This window comes from Leptopilina heterotoma, unplaced genomic scaffold, assembly GCF_015476425.1.
Source record: "Leptopilina heterotoma isolate Lh14 unplaced genomic scaffold, ASM1547642v1 Lhet_55, whole genome shotgun sequence".
Lineage (NCBI taxonomy): Eukaryota > Metazoa > Arthropoda > Insecta > Hymenoptera > Figitidae > Leptopilina > Leptopilina heterotoma.
Window position 1 is genome coordinate 171941 of NW_025111119.1, and position 14961 is coordinate 186901.

At 22.6% G+C, this 14961-nt stretch overlaps 3 protein-coding genes across 4 annotated transcripts in view; 1 reads left to right on the forward strand and 2 right to left on the reverse strand.

Moving 5' to 3' along the window:
• The window catches only part of LOC122508629 (Bardet-Biedl syndrome 7 protein homolog), a 77914-nt gene extending 75680 nt beyond the window's left edge, over positions 1-2234 (reverse strand). The window contains exon 1 of the mRNA XM_043622092.1: positions 2175-2234. The gene's annotated coding sequence lies outside the window, so the exon portion shown is untranslated. The remainder of the gene's footprint in view (positions 1-2174) is intronic.
• A 360-nt stretch (positions 2235-2594) lies between these two features.
• Positions 2595-10348, forward strand: LOC122508639 (2-oxo-4-hydroxy-4-carboxy-5-ureidoimidazoline decarboxylase-like). Of its 2 annotated transcripts, none has more exons than XM_043622106.1 (4): positions 2595-2709; positions 9159-9365; positions 9759-9912; positions 10070-10348. In XM_043622106.1, the coding sequence occupies exons 2-4, from the start codon at positions 9173-9175 to the stop codon at positions 10266-10268; spliced, it is 546 nt and encodes a 181-aa protein (XP_043478041.1). In that variant the 5' UTR covers positions 2595-2709; positions 9159-9172; the 3' UTR covers positions 10269-10348. The 2 variants fall into 2 exon arrangements, with proteins under 2 accessions (XP_043478041.1, XP_043478040.1); XM_043622105.1 differs by lacking the exon at positions 2595-2709 and adding an exon at positions 8544-8727.
• A 337-nt stretch (positions 10349-10685) lies between these two features.
• LOC122508600 (proteasome maturation protein) lies at positions 10686-12518 on the reverse strand. Its single transcript, XM_043622049.1, has 5 exons — positions 12378-12518; positions 11889-11983; positions 11763-11823; positions 11286-11461; positions 10686-10905 (listed from the first exon to the last, which is right to left on the reverse strand). Exons 1-5 carry the CDS (start codon positions 12378-12380, stop codon positions 10818-10820), a joined length of 423 nt encoding a protein of 140 aa, XP_043477984.1. The 5' UTR covers positions 12381-12518; the 3' UTR covers positions 10686-10817.
• Positions 12519-14961: the final 2443 nt, after the last annotated feature.

Genomic DNA, 14961 nt, shown 5'->3' on the forward strand with positions numbered 1-14961 from the left:
TAAAACTGTGTATATTAAAGTATTATTGCAATGCGTCACCGAAATATTTTTTTAAAATAAAAATTAATTAATTTTTACGAAAATAAAATAAAAAGCACCTACAAATATGGAAAATATGTCAAATATATATAAAGGATATTAGAGATTTCTTGACATTACAAAACAGTCAAAATATACAATGTAATTGTTTAATTTAATTTTTTCAATGTACACGCATATTTCCTTTGTCTCTATTGTTTTTGAAATAAAAAATGTCAAAAATTGGAAAATAATTTTATAGAGAATTTTTTAAATCTTTTACCTACTTTCTTTTTAAATATTAAAAAATAATAAATTTAATTAAATATATTAATAAATATACCTATATAAATAAAAATATATATTAGAAGAAAATAAATTCTTTTCTATTCATTTATATATTTACTTGCGATTCATTATTTTAAAGAGCAAACAAATTTTTAATTATAATATATATAATTGTTTTATTTATTTTATATTAATTTATTTTTATTTACTTGCGATTTAATCTTTATAGATCAAAAAATAATTTTTAGTTATTGTTTTTTACTGAAATAAATTTAGTATAATTTAAAAAATAAGAAATTTAAAAGTTGATTTAAGTACAGCAATTCAATTCGAATATGGGCAATTCCACGTGAAATTTTCCTATGACATTTTAAAACGGTTAAACATATTTTTTTTATCGTTCTTTATAGAAAAATATTAAATACGTTTTTTTTTATTTTTGAATAATTGCCCAAATTTAAGAGTTATGAATTTTCGAAATTTAGGATTTTTAAAAGTATTAGACCTATTTTGAGTATAGCTTATAACTTTTAAAGTATTTTAATTAACAAAAATTATGTTTTAAATTTTGATATGATTAATTTTTTCTTTATTTATTTATACCTGATAATATACAGAAAATTTGTCCTAAAAATCTCGAGATATGGGCCGCGATTGAGTTTAAGGAGTTTAAAATTTTTATTCAAAATTAAATTGAATAAAACCTTATACCAAATATAGGGTATACCTGTGATAAACATTCAGTTTTTCTTTTATTAATTTTTTTCTTTTTTCTTCATAAATGTGAAAGAACAAGCAATTAAAATTGGTACTTTGCATATTTTCATGATTTTTAAATGTAAATAACTTTTTTGCAGAAAAATGGAAAATTACAAAAAAAATGGGCAATATTTATAATTCGGTCACTGAAAAAAAAAATTTTGCTTTGGAACTAAATAACAAAGTTTTAAAAAGTAAATAAAATAATGTAAATAACATCAGACTTTAAATTTCATAATCTGAATGAAAATAAAAATTAGAGAGCAAAGGTTACTTTTTGAAACCTCGGAATAAAAATGAAATTTTTGAAATTATAGAGAAAATAGTTTTATTTTTAGGTTATATCCTATGACGAAAACTATAAATTTCGAAAAAGAAATACTTTCGATTGATAATAAATAAATAAAAGTTGCAAAGAAGAAAAGAAATTTTCTTAAAGATGAAAAAGAAAGAAGAAGAAAAAGAATTGAAAGGATACGTTATTCGGCACCTGGATCATAATTGGAACCAGCCACCACGATTTTCAACAAAAATCGTAGATTCATTATTATACTCACACACACACATATATTTTATACTTGCGGAGAAATCCTTTAGAATTTCATATTTGTATTCTTTTTTTTCTTCTTCTTCATCTTTTTCTCATATATTTATTATTCCTGATGGTCAGTTTCGAATTTCAAAAACCAGAACTCGGAAATAGAAAAATAAAAAGCACACCAAATAGATACTTTTATTGCGGGGGCTATAAAGTGCGCGCCTACAGAATCGAGGAATAGAATCAAAGCTTCTAAAGGGTCTAATCTTGGGATGAAAACTGTGTGTAATAAAACAGAAATATAATATATATAGTGCGACGAGAAATCACTGACCAAAAAAAAGACGGAAAAATTCTATAGATACTCAAAATTTGATTCTCGTATGTGATTTTCTTTTTCTCGAGGGGGGAGGTAGGGGGATAATAAACGTTATTGAAAATACGCATCCTAAATCTATTTTTTACTTTCTTAAAGTAAATGTAAACTATATTCTTAATACTTTCAAGAATTACTAAAAATATATAGAAACTTAAACGCTTTCGAAATTTCAATAAAAGTGTGATAATTTACCTGTGATTCGATATAGAAATAAAGAGTTTTTATTAGAAATATTTTATTCAGAAGAAAAACGTTTTTGTCACTGACGTGCAGGGTTGAGTAGGTTGAGTAATAAATATTTCACTGACGCGCAGGGTTAGGTACGCATTTTTACAACTTTCTTAAAAAGCGCAACTGCCCATCAGCCCTGTTAGATGAATTTCAACTTATTTGCAACTACACAACCTTGCGAAAACGATTCATTTACGGAAGAATGAGTTAGAGAAGGATAAACAATATATTTATCCTTCTCTAACTCATTCTACCGTATTTACGATTTCGGTTACGTTTATTTTGTACTCTGGCCTTTATCTGCGAAATATTGCGTTCCCATCCCTGCATGACAGACGAAATATGCGGAACGCGGGAGAAGACGATCGCAAGTCTCCAACTCTCCAGAAGTGCGGCAGCAGGAAGCAAAGAAACGTTTGGAGAAAAGTCAAAATTGTTTCTTGTTGCAAAAAAAAATCAACGGTAAAAAAAAGCAGAGATAAAAATATCGTTTATAGTAAGTATTTCGGGGACAAATTTTAGACTTACTTAATATGGGTGTATTTTGTATTTTTAGCTGCAAAAATTTAGAGGTTATGTTTCACTTGCAAAAAAAGATCAAACGAATAATTAATAATAATAATTAAATTAAAGGTTACACTGGCGTTGCAAAAATAAAGGAAATTAAATCACAAATTATTGTTGGTCGCCAGACTGAGTCAAATTACAAAAGAAAATTATAAAAATAAAGAAAAATATGCAACGACTTTAAAGTTACTCGGCTACTCAAAAAACTAAACGTTAGAGAGGGGAGGTTGTTAGCAATAAAGACTGAAAAACTAATTACCCAAAATCAAAATTAATTTACTTAAAATCTAATTATAATAAATTAATCTTGGAATATCCATTCCAATCTCAGAATTTAAATAAAATTAATAGAAAATTAAACAAATTATTCAAATTCAAAAATATAATTATCATTAATATTAAAAAAATTGTGACTTGTAAAATTAATTTTAATTTTTCAGCATCACAATAGTAATAATATTAATAATAATTATAATATGGTAATAATAAAAATAACGATAATAGTTACGAAAAAAATTAATAGTAATAAAAATAATAATAACAGTAAAATTATTAATTATTATTATGTATTATATATTGTCAGTAATATTAATAAAATAAAAAATTTTTAACTCATTATTAAGTCACGAATTTCGAAAGCCATGACAATAAATTCCTAAACAATGTCAACGGATTTTTTTTTTAAATAGGAAAAAAATTAATAAAAATAATATTTCTCTGGGTGTGCATGTATAGAGGTTAAATGTTGCAATAAGTCATGACACTGGAATTCGTGAGATAAATAGGATAACTATATTGTAACTGGAGAGAGAGAGGGACGAAGAGACGAAGGTGGCAACGAGTCCCAAGGGAGCCCTTGAGTTAACTACCAGATCGATGTCCAACCCCGACTCGCACTCGTCCACCCCAAAAACCCACCTTTTCATCCCCAGGAAGCGTCACCACTTCGAATTCTCTCTGCCAACATTATGAACCGCACCTCCAGTTTTTTTCCCATTTCTCTCAATTTTATTCCTCCCGCCCTCCGAGATTCTTCACTTCAACTTTTTATTTTCACAGTTATTTTTTGTTTTCTTATTTTCATCTACACTTTGTTATTCTGTTTATTTCTTAAAATTAATATTATTTTAATTCAATTTTTAAAAATTGACTGACGTAATAATAATTTTTTTTAAATAAAAAATTTTATAATTCGATAAAAGCAAACGATTTTATTATTATTTTTACAGACTTCGTACTCGATAATTAATTTTTAAAAATTGACGATTCAATTTTTTCATAATTTCTAAATTAAATTACATTCAAAAATAGAATAATTCTTTTTAAACAAATATTTTAATAATTATTTATTTTTCCACAAGAGTTAAAATATTTTTAATGATTTCAATTTTAAAGCCTTTTTGAAATTTACTATTTCTAAAAATTACACAACTGTAATTCTTCAAAAATTCAATCATTTTTTTTTTATTGAAATTTTTAAATAAAAATACTCAAAACTTTAATCATTTTGTACTTTTAAAATCTATTATTTTTAATCATTTTATTTCAAAATAGAAATTTTTAATATTAAAATTTTCAAAGATTTCAATTCAAAAACCTTTTCAAAATTCAATTATTTCTAAAAAAATTCTCACTATAAATAACGCTTCTAATATTCAATTATTATCAAAAATTTTAACTGCGAAATTCAATTATTTAAATAGAAAAATAAATAATTTATTGAATAATTGAATATTTCTTAAGTTTGAATTCTTATAAAGAACTTTATCAACATTTTTTTAAAATAATTCAATTCTTTCAAAGAACTTTAATAAAATTTTCAGGAATATGTAATTGCATTTTTCGAAAAATTCATTTAAAACTGTATTAAAAATAATTGAAATTAAATTAAGTTAAAAAAATAATTGAATTCCAGTAAAAACTTTATTATTTATGAAAATGATAAATAAAACAAAACCAATTTTTGAAAATATAAATGAATTCAATCAACAAATTTTGATAAACTTTTGAAAAATAATTCAATTCCATCAAGAAATTTTATTCAAATTGTATTGAAAATAATTGAATTTTTACGAAGAATTTTATAAAAAATCTTTTTAACTACATAATTTTAATTTTTTTTAGGGAAATTTTATGAAAATTGTGTTTTAAATAATTGAATTCCTGTGAAAATTTTATTATTTATGAAAATAATTGAATATTTGTAAAGAATTTTATTTGAAAATTTTTTAAAAAAAATTGAATTCTCGTGGAGCATTTTTTTTTATGAAATTAATTAATTAAATAATTGAATTCCTGTAAAAATATTATTTATGAAAATAATGGTTAAAAATAAAATTTATAAAAATTCAAATTCAATTATTTCGAGGAAATTTTAAGTTCGTACGACGAATTTAATTAAAATTTTACTGAAAATAATTGAATTCTTCTAAAGAGTTTATCACAAAAGTTTTAAAAATATAAGTGAATTGTGTCAAGAAATTTTATTCAAATTGTATTAAAAATAATTGAATTTCTCTGAAGAATTTTGTGAAATTTTATGGAAATAGTATAAATATTGAAAATAATTGAGTTTCAACTTTTAAAATTCATTAAATTTCTAAGAATTTTATTAAAAATTTTTAAAAATAATAACTGAATTGTTACGAAGAATTTTATTAAAATTTTTTAAAATAATTAAAATTCTTTCAAGAAATTTTATTAAAAATGTAGGTATTGAAAATAGTTATTTAAATTTTATTATTTATAAAAATAATTGAATTTTTGCGAAAAATTTTATTAATTTTGAAAATAATTAAATTCTTGCGAAGAATTTTATAAAAATCATTTTAAGTATTTGATTTTTGTTAAAATTGTGTTTTAAACAATTGAATTTCTGTGAAAATTTTATTATTTCATGAAAATTTTATGAAAATAATTGAATGTTTTCAAAGAATTTTACAAATTTTTTTTAAATAATTGAATTCTTTTGGGAAATTTTTTGATTAAAATAGTAGATATTGAAAATATTGAATTTCGAAAAATTTATGTAAGGAATTTTTAAACATAGTAAATAGTAGCTTTTAGTGTCACAAATTGAACAACTTTTTTAATTAAATAAATTTAATAGATATAATAATAAAAAATTATTATTATTATTATGATTATTAAAAATTATTATTATTATATTATTAAGAAATATATTATTAACTTTAAAAAAACTTTTTTAAAAAAAAATGATAATACATTCTCAGCTTATAATTATCTAGGCAAGAAACAAAGCTTGACTTATTGATATCAAAAGTCGTTGTCGTCGTCGTCGCGTTTCGCCGAAGTTAAGTTTACCTAAGCTTTACTATCAACGTAAAAATGAATCTTTCGAAATTCTCTGAACGAAAAGACCTTTGATAAGAGAGTCTTAGTGTTTACATTAAACAAAAAAAAAAGAAGAGAAAAAAAATTTTAAAAAAAAAGAATTTTTTTTAACAAATTTTACACATTATTAATCCTACATTCCTGATAAGTACCACAAATAACAAAAGTTTTTTCTATATATATGTATATCTTGAGAAAAAAAAACCTGATAATGTAATTATTATAATTATAATATTTAATTATATTAAATTATTCGTAAATGCAGTGTAAAAATTTTTGTTCTTTAAAAAAAATATTGTATAATTTTATTTACGATTTTAATTTATTGAAAATTTATCTCAGAAGAAAATTTATTTTTAATTGTTGTATACAATACTTTCGTCAAAAATATCTATTACTTTTACTATTATAATTATTTTTATTGTTATTATTATCTTTGCTATTAGTATTATTATGATTATTATCATAATTGTTATTATTAATAATTTTTTAAATTTTTCTAAACAAAATTCTAATTTTTATTCGCTTCCAAAAATTTAATCTTAGAGCATTGAATTTATTTTACATTACCAAAATAATAATTAAAAAAATATTTTTTAATTTATAAAAATTAAAAATAAATAATCAACGAATTATGTTACACTATCAAGATCTAATTATATTAATTATAATAATGAATATTTATTTTATTTTATTCAAATAAATCCAAAAGTCTCATAGACCAATAATTACAGGATTATCAATTACAAAATTTAGAAAATGTCAAAATAAAATAAAATTATTAATAATTAAGGTATCGGATTCTCATTAATTAAATTAATAACTGAATAAATAATAATATAAATTTAATTTTTTTTTTAATATAAATATTTTATTGCAAAAAATTGCAAATAATTGAAATAATTAATTAAAAAAGAAAATGATTTTTTAAAATTAATCGAATTATTATAAAAATTATTTTTAAAAAAATATGAGAAATTTAACGACTAACGACATCTTTCAGAAAACTAACGAACCTACAGATATATACAAAGTGTCATTTTATCTTTTGTTGATAAATTACAAATTATTATCTGATGAAATTTTTAAAAATTTTAATTTGAAACCTTTTCAAAATTATTAATCATTTAATTATTTCTAAAAAAAAAATTCACACTATAATGCTTTTAATATTCAATTATTATCTAAAATGTTAACTGAAATTCATTTTCAAATCAATTTTTATTAGAAAATTCTATACGAAAATTCAATTATTTAAATACAAAAATAAATAATTTATTGAATAAAGAATTGTTTCTTTTTTAATTTTTCCAGAATTTTTCATGAAACAATAATTTTTTCTTAAAATTGAATTATTTGATTAAAATTGTATAAAAAATAATTGAAATTCTTCGATGAGTTTCATTATTTATGAAAATATGAATTATTGCGAAGAAATTTATAAAAAATTTTGTAAATAATTGAATTTCTGTGAAATTTTTATTATCTATGAAAATAATAGAATGTTTGAATAGAATTTTATCAACATTTTTTTAAATAATTAAATTCTTTTGGAATATTTTAATAAAATAGTATATACGTATGGAAAATCATTGAATTTAATAAAATTTTTGAAAATAATTGAATTTCAGAGAAGAATTTTATTATTTATAAAAATAATTGAAATTTTGACGAGAATTTTTAAAAAAATATTCAACATTATTGAATTTTTGCGAAGAATTTTATTACTTTTTGAAAATAATTGAATTTCAGCAATAATTTCTAACTTCTTCAAAATTCAATTTTTTTTATTGTGTTTTTAAATAAAATTCTTCTATAATTCCATTATTTTTAATAATTAATAAAATATATATTATAAATATATAAATAATTAATTTTCATGATAGTTCTTCAGGAATTAAGTTATTTAAAAAAAAATTATTGTCATAAATATTAATAATAATAAAAATAAAATAATAATAATAATAATAATAATATGTACCATAAAAATAATAATAATAATTAAAAATATTCAATTAATTTGAGAATGCAAATAAAAATAAATAAAAGTGGATAACAAAGAAAAATGTAAATTAAAACAAAAGTTCGATTTTTTTTTATTTACAAAAGATGAAAAAACCTTTGTAAATAATTGAACAGTTAGTTTAAACAAGTGTCACAAGTTTGATCAGCAAAATAAATTTACATAATATTCTCATTTATATATTTCTTATTTATAATGATAATTATGAATTATATAATTTTTAGAAGTATTGGTATAAAAAATATATATATAAGTTGACACACACTAATGAAACGATAAGATTCTGTTTTTTAAATATATATCTTTACAATATAAATGAGCTTCGTTCATTTAACGAGTGAAATCCAGTTTTATATATAACTAAATAGAAAAGGAGATAAGTTTAGTTTCTTTTTCAAGCTGTGCGATAAAAGACCGTTTACGAGACAATATACATAATATTAACAAAAAAAAATAGAAATTTCAAACAAATTTCCAGTTTTATTGTTTTAATAAATATATTATTTATTTATTATTATTTTATTATTATTATCATTATTATTATTATTACTTTATTATTAATTTATGTCGGTAAATAATTGATTGTTATTAATATTATATATATTAATGTTGTTTAATATTTTAAAAAAATAATTCGTAAATTATTAAATAACAATTATTTAAATATTAAATACAAAAAATTTTGTTTGTTTGTAATAATTATATAGACTCTGAAAAGGAAAATTTATTTGATTCAAGTAACAGATTATTTTTCTCTTATCAAATAAATATTTATTAAAAAATAATATTTATTTATCAAATAATTTTTATTTAAGTCAATTAAATGGTATTTGCTTCGAATACTGAAATTATTGATTCAAATACAATTCAAGTAAATATTTATTTGATAAGTAATCGGTTGTTAAAATAAAATAAATTTTCTTTTTCAGTGGAGAAAAGAATATTTTTCAATTGAAAATTCAAAATAATATTGTGTAATTTATTTTGTTTGTAAATAACAGTTTTTCGAAATAAAATGGCCAGTGCTGGAATTTTGAGTGTGACGGAAGTAAATGCCCTGCCGAATGAACAATTTGAGTGGATTTTTGGAAATGTCATTGAACACTGTCCGGATGCGGCGAAATATGTTTTTAACCACAAACCATTTTTAACATGTGAAACACTAAAGAGTGCATTCGACAATTATTTAGATAAACTCGATATTCACGGTAAAGGAAAAAATTATATAATTATAAAAATGTTTCTAAAAAATGAATAATAACAGAAAATTTTTCATTCTCTTTTTTCAATTTTGTAAAAGAAAATAATTTTTATTTGCTTTTTTTTTAATTTTATGAAAGAAAATGATTTTTATTTCCTTTTTTTTAATTTTATGAAAGAAAATAATTTTTTTTTCTTTATCTCTGTGAAGAATAAATTGCAAAATTTATTCAAACATCAAAATGTTAAAATATTAATATTGATAGTTTAGAATAAAATATTAATATAATTTCAATAAATTTTGCGCTCTTTGTTCTCAACGATAAATAAAGAAAAAAATTATTTTCTTTCGTAAAATTAAAAAAAGGGAATAAAAAGTTTTTTTTCGTTTTTTTTTACAGAGAAAGAAGTAATTTTATTAAAACATCCGGAACTGGCGGGGAAACTTTTGGACGAAGGAAAACTCACTGGTGAATCAAAAAACGAGCAAAAAAGTGCGGGACTTGATAATTTAACGAAAGAGGAAAAATTCACTTTAAGTCAACTTAATTTCATGTGAGTATTTTTTGGCAATTAAAAATGTTTTGTTGAAACATTGTGACAGAAATAGAAATTATACAAAATTCCCTTTTTTCAAATAAAAAAAGAACAGAATTTTCTAGAGAAATTGTGATTATTAATTATTTTTTTTAAATAAAATTATATTTTTCAGGTATAAGGAAAAGTTTCAGTTTCCATTTGTGATTTGCGTTCGGAAAACTAAAATGCAAACAATTATCGCGGCAATCGAGAATCGTTTGAAAAATTCCCGAGACGTTGAAATTAATTTGGGAATTGAAGAAGTGAAAAAAATTTCTAGAATACGAATCAGTGATCTCATTTGGCCGGACACTAAATCACTTTCTTCGTAGTTTTCACTAATAACAAATATTTGTGTAAATAATTATTAATTTTAATAACTGAATAAAGAATTATTATAAAATTATAAGAATAACTGAATAAAGAATTATTATAAAATTATAAGAATAATTGAATAACGAATTATTATTTATAAGAATAATTGAATAAACAATTATTAATTACAAAAATAATTGAACAAACAATTATTAATAATAAGAATAATTGACTGTATGGAATAGTTAATTATAAAAAGAATAATATCAACTTTTAATAATGATAAATAAATAAATTAAATTGACAATTAATAACGAAATTCATTAGCAATAGAAAAAAGAATAAAAAATTAATTTACGCAGATTACGATTTTCTTCTACTGTCTTTTTCTTGAAATGTTGAATCAAGGAATTCAAAAGCAATCAATTGTCATTGAAAGTTTAATTTATTTATTGACATGAATTATTTTTTAACGACTAAGAATTTTTAATCTTACCTTTAATTATAAAAAAAACAATGATAGTAGGAGAGTGGGAGAAAAAAGAAAACAAATAAAAGAATTTGTCTTACAAAATTCCAAGACTTTTTTCTACCATTGCATGTGGTTGTCCCATTTGTTCTCTGAATTCCGAGGAGTTCAGAATGTCTTCAAAGCTGAAAAAAAAATTTAAACCAAAATTTAGAAATTTCAAATTTTAATAAATTTTTAAATTTTTAAATAATAATAATAATAATAATAATAATAATAATAATAATAATAATAATAATAATAAAGAAATTAAAGTAAAATAAAATAAATTTTAAAAAAAAAGATAAATTTTTTGATATTGATTTGAATATTTTTTGATTAAAAAAATTAAGTCAATAAAAGTAAAATCTTTCATAGAAGAAGAATTAAAAATTAGGAACAAAAATTTTTAATTACTAGTTTAATTTTAATAACTTATTTAATTTACTTCGTCGGAAAATAGAATAAAAATTTGTCAGAAAATAAAAATATGTATAAAATAAATAAAAATTAATAGTAAAAATACCCAATTTCGATGTCTCTTCCTAGGAGTGAATCTCTCAATGCCATTGACGATTGTAAAAATGGAAGTCTACCAATTTTTTCTGAGGATCTAATTTCCATTGCCAATCGCATTGGTGCATGTAAACCTTGAGCATTTCGAAGCATTGTCATTTCCATTCGTTCTTTATTTTTATTGTACTGCAAAAAAAGCAATCTTTTTTAATTTTATTTCTAAAATAAAAAGAAAAAAATTGATTCCATTTAACCAAAATAATTTTTCTTTTTTTCTAAGTAGTAAAGAAAATTTATTTATTTTCAACATTTTTGATAAAATTATAAGAATTCAATTATTTTAATAAAATTTCTAGAATGAAAATAATTAAACTCTTTCTAGAAATTTTTGTTATTGTTATTAACACTATTATTTGATTACAAGAAAATTATTTTCAAAAATTAATAAAATTACCTACATTTTTTATTTAAATTAAATTTTGCTTACCACTTTTTCTGTTGCTTCCAGAGGATGATTGAATCCAAATGTTTTTCTAGTTGCCCCCAAACTAAAAGAGAAAAAAGTATTAAAAAATTTCAAAAATCCGAGAGAAATATACGGAAAATTTCTTACCCTGCAACCATGGGACTCTGGATTCCATAATTATCGCCACTGCCCAATTTATCATTACACTCAGGCGTTGCCTTTATGCTCGAATAACCGAAACTCTAAAATAATAATTGTTTTTTTTTAACTTTATTCTCTCTTTTCTTTTATAGACAAAAAATGTGAGACTTCAAAATGAACCAACTTTTTACTTTACGAAAAACAAACGTGTGAATAATTCTCAATTTTCCAATTTCATAGTATTTATTTTATTTACCAAGAAAAGTAAAATAAAGACAACGATACGAGAATTATGAAAACACAATTTACAATTAGAATTACAAATTACAAATAATCAAAAATTGTTTACTCATGAGAACATAACCTCAAAAAACAATACATGCTTTAAACTCAAATTACTTTGAACTTATGACTCAAATTATTGTCAAACTAAATGGTTATTAATTTACAATCTAATAAAACGTGACCAATTAATCGAAATTAATATTTACTCACCATTTTTGCAGTTAATTTATTTCTTTCTGTGAGAAAAACAAAAAATGAAATGTCACTCAGCACTCACTCAACTGTGTAATGTAATGAATCGCGTTCTGCTTGTCAGGTCTGCCAACACAAAATATTATCGGGACATAAAGCCCGGTTCACACCGTGTCAGTTATTTTCTTACCAAATTCCCTAGAAGTAACTAATTTTCAAAAAAGTCGTTTATACACTACCCAACCCTGAGTTTACCCCCACCTTTAATGACTCACACGTATTGTCAGTGCTGCCAGGTACCCTCACCAAACGCAACTGCGCTTGCGCTACAAAAATGATCTTGTCACGTCCCAGGTTAGGTACAATTTAATTTTAAGAGAGGGCGAACTTGTTCTTGCTTTGACTACTGAAGTAGTCACCTGGCAGGTAGGAAGTTTGGCGGTTGAATTCAAATAATAAAATATATTTCACTCAGTTTTTATTTAAAAGAAGGTAAATTGTTTAATTATAAATTAACAGTCTTTATTAAGTCCTTTAATTTTAACAATATTGAACTTATAATTTCTTTCACAAAAAATACGTCTGATTAGAAGAAGAGAAAGAATTGATCTGCCTTGGCCTTCAAAAGCCACTTGAAACCTTTGCTGAACTCCCCCTCTAAGGCCCTTCTAAGAGAAAGTGGGGATAAAACAACGTGCGCATTTTCTAGTCCATTCTCAAAAGATTTACTAAGAAAAGATAGAAACTGAATTTTCTGTTGCGTTCTATTTTTAGAATCTTTGGTCAGGCGACTTAAAATGAATCCTTTGTATATCTCAAGTTTATGTTTACTTCCAAATTTTAGAGTTGTTTAATAGAAAGAGGCTTCAAGAGTTCTTTGAAATAATATAATATTATGTTTGAGATATAATTTCATTTATAATTGGAGTTTAGTTTAAATAATGAAATTTAAATAATATAAATAGTGAAAATAAAGAATATAATAAATTATAATTTATAATTGTAATTTTGCAAAATATGATTAATTATTTATATTTGATTTTGAATCTTCCCGCGTTTTACCATTAGGGTAGAGTTCTCAGCAAAGTTTTCGTATTTCTGTTGTTAGAATATGAAAGTGGCGTTATTTACATTGTTAAATTCGACGAGCTAGCACAGCTCCTACTGCCTGCCTGCCTGCCTGCAGGTTGACATGGTAACACATAAGAGTAAGAGAGTCAGAAAATTCAAATTAAATGTTTTTTCTCTCTCACTCTTATGGCGCCTGCCTGCGCAGGCAGGCAGGCAGTAGAGGTGAGAGTGTACCTTTACGTCACAATCTTATTAGCGAAATGAACCGCGCATTTTTAAAACGTTTAATACACAGTCGAGAGCGATTTGATTGGGGCGCCTGTATATCCCCGTTTTTAAAAAGTCCAAAATGTAATTTGATCAAAATTACAAATTATGTCAAACGTTAAATCCATATAAATTTCATTCGATATAATGTGGCTTTACACAAACGTTTACTTAATAAAATGAGTTTATCCAAGAAATTGTTTTTCAGCAAATGGGCTAAATTATTCAAAATAATATTTTGGTAACCATCTTGTCAAAAAAGCAGCGAATCAAAGATTATCAGTTTAGACAAGTCACCCGTAGAGGAACTGTAATTTCTTTGTCAACATTTTCTATTCTTCTAAGGTTAATTTTAAATTAAAAAAAAAATTTTCAATAAAACAATGTTTCCATGAGAAGCCTACATATAGAGTTAAAAACAAGAGAAAAAAAATATACCTATTTATTAACATAAACAATAATTAAACATTAAAATTAACCTCAAAATAAAATTCCAAGACAATATTTATCATTTTCCGAACTGGTGTCGCTCGTTTCCTTATGGTATGTGTCAAATTTATTAAGGAGAGTCTACAATAGGTGCCAATGTATGTGCAAGTGCCAGTGCCAGTGCCAATCCCCAATACATTTTAAATGGGTTTGGCACTAGCACTGGCGCTGGCTGTACTTTCAGGCCGACTTTTCTCAAAATGCATGGGAAAGTACGAAAATATTTAATTTTCATGCATTAGATTGAACTTCATCATATTTTTTTGTATATTATATTGATCCAGTAACTTTTAGACATATTTTGTAATATAATTAACTTCAGAAAAGAGAGAAGTATTTTATTTATGATGAAAATTGTCATCTAACTCATGGCGGGAAATTTAAATAAAATAATAATAATTATATTATTTATTAATTTTTATTAATTGTTTAATAAAATGAATTATCAATACTATTAAATATTACTTAATTAATAAGCAACAATTAATATATAATAATATTATTATTATTTTATTTGAATTTCCCGCCACATTTTGAAAAAAGTCGGCCTGAAAGTACAGCCAGCGCCACGGTGGTCGCCGTTCAACATTTGAAGCTGAGTCCAGAATGAGAGAGTCTGTGCACCGAAGCAGTTTTGTTTTGTTTACGATAATCTGTTGCATTATTTATTTGAAAATAGTAATATTGAAGATAAATTCTACAAATATCTTCCTATCACACAATTTTTACATTGTTGGCGTAATTACAAATTTCAAAAGTTAGCGGACAATTCAAT

What these genes read in the sequence shown, in the direction of transcription:
- LOC122508639 (XM_043622106.1), top strand. Translation starts at nt 9,173, where the DNA reads ATGGCCAGTGCTGGAATTTTGAGTGTGACGGAAGTAAATGCCCTGCCG. An exon ending in AGATAAACTCGATATTCACG is followed by an intron (nt 9,366 to 9,758) that starts GTAAAGGAAAAA and finishes TTTTTTTTACAG; the next exon opens with AGAAAGAAGTAATTTTATTA. An exon ending in TTAAGTCAACTTAATTTCAT is followed by an intron (nt 9,913 to 10,069) that starts GTGAGTATTTTT and finishes TATATTTTTCAG; the next exon opens with GTATAAGGAAAAGTTTCAGT.
- LOC122508600 (XM_043622049.1), bottom strand. An exon ending in CAGAGTCCCATGGTTGCAGG is followed by an intron (nt 11,824 to 11,888) that starts GTAAGAAATTTT and finishes TTTCTCTTTTAG; the next exon opens with TTTGGGGGCAACTAGAAAAA. An exon ending in GGAAGAGACATCGAAATTGG is followed by an intron (nt 10,906 to 11,285) that starts GTATTTTTACTA and finishes TTTTTTTTTCAG; the next exon opens with CTTTGAAGACATTCTGAACT.